We start from the raw sequence: 4,373 nt of genomic DNA, 5'->3' as shown, positions 1-4,373 counted from the left end.
TCCAATAATTTTTATGGATCAACATTAGCGTGGCTACCTTCTAACTGTTAGACGGGGAATACCGAAGAATGAGGGATGAGTCTTAAAAATGTTGCGCACCCAAACGTCATTCGGACTATTGTACTGAGCATCGCCGTAAAAAAGTCACTACTTTAGCGCGACAGTGGAGCTCAGAGCAGTTTTCAACGACCAATTTGATTTTTCTACGACAAAATGTGGGCCGGAGAAGCTGCCAAGATGCCAATGGATACCACATCCGGATCCCTGAACATGATACAAGCTTTGATACGATCAGCACCAGGATCCTCGCTTCGCAAGGTTCGTGTCAACAACAATGCGATCTTGAGATCACAAACGAAGTTCCTTGGGCCTTGACAACACAATTTGACGCCTATACTTTAATAACACTGTACTTCTAAGACTTGGACTTCGTAAGCTCAACCCGAGCTAAAGAAAAGTGAGCTATCGGTACGCACATGATCATGCCTTGTTTACGGTGACGATGGCTACGTTAGAGCTCGACAAAGGAAGCTTCGTGGGGGGATCATGAAGGGCCGAGAAGGGCTATTAGCCACTGCTGCTGAGTACTCTCAACATGGCCGCATGCTGTTCACTCCCACACAATGATCATCGAGGACGGTGAAAGTCGTTGCTGTCGTGGTCTAGCGGGTGGTGTAGCTAGCGGTTTCCGATAAATATCACCATCGACACAGACTTACGGTACGCGGCTGGCGTTGATATCCGGGGAGAGCCTCATGGAATTCCACGACGAACAAGAACGCTTTCGGTTACATCGACGGACGGCGTCGGCTTCGTTCGCGGATGTGTGTCGCCGAGTCGAGTGCTGCTTGCATAGGAAATGCCGGGAAGGGACACGAGCAAGTTGAAGTCGTTGACTTGCAAGGCTAAGTTCGCATCAGGTTGCTGTGAGCACCTAAGAGCACAAGGAACCAATCGCCTGTTTCGCTAGTAGGTTCGCAGCGCTTCTGGCGACGTGGTGAAGGCAGTGGAATTCGATAAACGGGCCAATCTCGAGGAATACAAAACCTCATATCACGACCGACCGCGAGCGATCGGAGGCAGAGTCCCCACCTCCGACCGGACGGATTCAATAGTGAATTTAAGTGGTTTGATGCGGGGAAGACGACCGACACAGACAGGCCAGACCTAGACGCGGGTCGCTATCGAAGGGTTGAATCTTCTTCAGAAGCCATTTATCGGTTCTTTTAATGTCGCTATATCCGGGGGGCATTTTCACCGACCGACCATCTGTCGAGCAAAACAAAAAGCATACTTTCTCGAAGTGCGTTTGCGCTGCATAATTCGACCGCCCTCCATTCCCTGGCGCATATTTTTATAACCGCCTGGGAAGCCCAACGACTTCGCTCTGTTCTGCTCAGCAAGCTTAAGAACCGACGGCCAGTTCCCAATTTGCTTTCTGGTGCTCACTTGGATTCGTCGATCGGAAAGCAACAAGCCGCAACAATCAAAAGGCAGCACATTTTCAATGCACTACTTCCCCATGGACTCCCAGTCGTCGTCGTTAATTGTATCACCTAAAGCGCGACCGCGCGTGTTCAGCTACAAGCGGCGCCGCAACGGTGCGTTGATCGCTGCTGTGAAGTCCGAGGACGGGTGCGACTTTGGTCTGCGGAGCGCTGGCGAGAGTTGGTGCACCACCTCAGGCGAGAGCTCAAGTGACGAGAACGACAGCAGCTTCGAGGTCGAAGAGGACCTTGTTGAAGAAGAGGAGGCGATGGTGGCCGCAAAGCGGCGGCGGCGCGCAGACCTGGAAGGGCTCAAGAAGTCGGTGCGGCATATGGAGGCGCAAGTAGTGGATGCGTCCGCCCAGCTGAAGGACCTCGCGGCGCTTGTAGCGCAAGTTATAGCTCGACGCCAGCAGCAGCAACTCCACGCATAGATCACACAAGTGCCGCCGATGATATAGGCGCTCCGTACCGTAGTTTATTACGAACGACCAGGCGAGCCTTCGTCGGTGTTCGTGGCACGAACTTCGTGCCTAGTCCATAACCATAAATCAAAATGTGAAGGTTTCTCTTGAGTCATACATGTACATGTTTTGAGCGCCGGCAAAAATCAGTCTTGGCAATCTTGAATGGGCATTGTTATCGCATCCAGTCTTAAGCCGAAGACAAGACTTATGTGTACATGTGGCAAACACGTTGCCAACACTGGCCACACACAAATTGTTTGACCGTCGAACGGCGACCAGCCGCTGGTCCAGCGAGCTTCCGGCAAGTTCCGTCTCTTCTACGGCCGGTCGTGCTGCTGGGCATCAGTATCTTGACTTGAGTACATGTAACTTCGGGCTCACTTAAACATGGCGGTCGGCGGTGAAAATGGTAGCGTGTTGTTCAGTGTTGTTCGATTTGAAAAGCGCGATCATTGAAGTAAATGTACTGCGCCAACTTAGCAAATTTAGTGCTTGCAAGAAGAGCTGACCTATGACAATGGCAAGCTCGGCCAATGATGACTAAAACACATGTACCGGGGGGGGGCAGTGATGGGTAAAAATGTAGTGGCATTGATCAATACTACTTGCAATGCCATACTGCAAGCATTCAATACATACTGCTGGAACGCACGAAACTGCAATATAATAGTACTGAAGCCCTCACACCAAACCAACTATTCGATCAACCTTCCTCTTACCGCCCTCGGGCCGTAGGGGAGTGTCTGCGCTCGATCCGAAGCGCTTAACCCGTCAACTTCGAGAAGTTACTGGTTTTGAAGCATGACAGGCATACTGACATGTGTTGCGCAGGTTGTGCCAGATATTGCAATAAATATTGCAAGGTCGGTGAATATTGCAATTTTTACTGCTAAGTGATGGCTTACTCCAATACATATTGCATAGTGTTGTCTTCTTTGCAATGCCCTCCCGTACATTTTTACCCATCACTGCTCCTGTGCCCCGGTTTCTTGTTGCACGCCACCGACCAGCGGTATCTCCGTCTTGGGGCCCTGCGGCGACAAGTTGTGCGTCTCCTCCACGAACCAAAGCTTGTTGAAAAGTGCCGGCTGCGGGTCGACCGCCAGTTCGGACGTGATCTCATCGCACCGGGTGCGCAGACGGTTGAGGTCGATGTCATGGACGTCGGGTGACAGTACGCGTCCCAGCGTCGCGTGGATGATCACGCGCGTGTCTGTCTTGGGCGCGTACGTAAAGGTCTCCTTGGCCACGCTGCGGATGTAGTCCACCGAGAATTCGGTATGCGCGTTGACAACGTCATCGCTGAGCTTCTCGTTGGCCGGCAGGCACTGGAACAGCATGATGATGGCACCCGAAGAGGCCATGAGCACCTTCACAGGCTCCATTCGGAACGGTGAAATGCGTGTGCACATAGTCTTGAGCTGCGCCACGTCCTGGGGGAAGCGCACCTTCGCGTTTGGGGCCAAATCGCCCGGGTGGGACGTGTGGAACAACGTGACGTGCATGAGCCCCTGTGGTGTCACACAGGCCACGGCGTTGTCGGTCTCGGGCTCACGCGGAAGCAGATCGGTCAGCTCTCTGCCGATAGAATGGCAGCGCTCCGCCATGTCAAGGGGGATCGGCGCACAGACGAGTCCCACGCCGTCGTTCTCGCTAGAGAACACGTACGGCTTGGACTCGAGCGTCCGGCCCGTCGTGAAGTTTTGTCTGTATCAAAAGCATCGGTCAAGGATGGGAGACATGTTTCCATCGTGGGCACACGAACCTGGTCTTGCGCACACCTTCTCGGTTAAGGTCCTTCTTACCGCCCTCGTATAGTTCCTCGTACAGTTTGGCGCGCTGCTGGCGCCAATGTGCTTCCTTCTTGGTGCACTTTGAAGACCTCATTTCTGGAAACTTAGCTTGGACTAAAATTTGTGAGTCTTGCTTATCAACCAGGCGGATTTTCGGAGATCGACTATTGATGCAGGGTTGCTGGTACAGTTGTGCACCAACCTTAACTTGATATTTGCCATCCTGCGCCCAACTGCCTACATTTAGAGCCTTGAAAACTCTCTACAGGCCGCAAATAGACTGCTGTTGACGTACAAATACGTAGAAATCCTTGTAAACGGTGCGGCTATAATTTTGCACCAGACAGTATACAGATGACCCTCTCTGTATTGATACGTTGGGAGCCCCATTTTATTATTATATAGAGGAAATGAGCTGTACCCAATATAGGGTGCACACGACACTAAGGGTCGGGAAACAGGCTAACGAATGAGCAGCGACGGCAGATCTCCCGCCACAAAACCGAAAATCCAATAGTAAGCCAGGCCTAGCTTGCGCTGTGGGCTCAAAACGTGTTCAGCTACAGCGCGCTTTATCAACAGGCAGGTGGAAAACATCATAAAGCACAAACATCTACTCGAAGCCA

General features: G+C 52.0%; 2 protein-coding genes across 2 annotated transcripts; one reads left to right on the top strand and one right to left on the bottom strand.

Moving 5' to 3' along the window:
• Positions 1-1,522: 1,522 nt before the first annotated feature.
• PITG_14208 (uncharacterized protein) lies at positions 1,523-2,066 on the top strand (the record flags this gene model as incomplete). Its single annotated transcript, XM_002899262.1, has 1 exon — positions 1,523-2,066. One exon carries the CDS (start codon positions 1,523-1,525, stop codon positions 1,919-1,921), a length of 399 nt encoding a protein of 132 aa, XP_002899308.1.
• A 752-nt stretch (positions 2,067-2,818) lies between these two features.
• Positions 2,819-3,850, bottom strand: PITG_14207 (uncharacterized protein; the record flags this gene model as incomplete). Its single annotated transcript, XM_002899261.1, has 2 exons — positions 2,819-3,661; positions 3,720-3,850. 2 exons carry the CDS (start codon positions 3,839-3,841, stop codon positions 2,920-2,922), a joined length of 864 nt encoding a protein of 287 aa, XP_002899307.1.
• Positions 3,851-4,373: the final 523 nt, after the last annotated feature.

The sequence above is a fragment of the Phytophthora infestans genome, genomic scaffold (genome assembly GCF_000142945.1).
Source record: "Phytophthora infestans T30-4 supercont1.32 genomic scaffold, whole genome shotgun sequence".
Lineage (NCBI taxonomy): Eukaryota > Oomycota > Peronosporomycetes > Peronosporales > Peronosporaceae > Phytophthora > Phytophthora infestans.
This window is presented reverse-complemented; position numbering and strand designations above follow the sequence as displayed.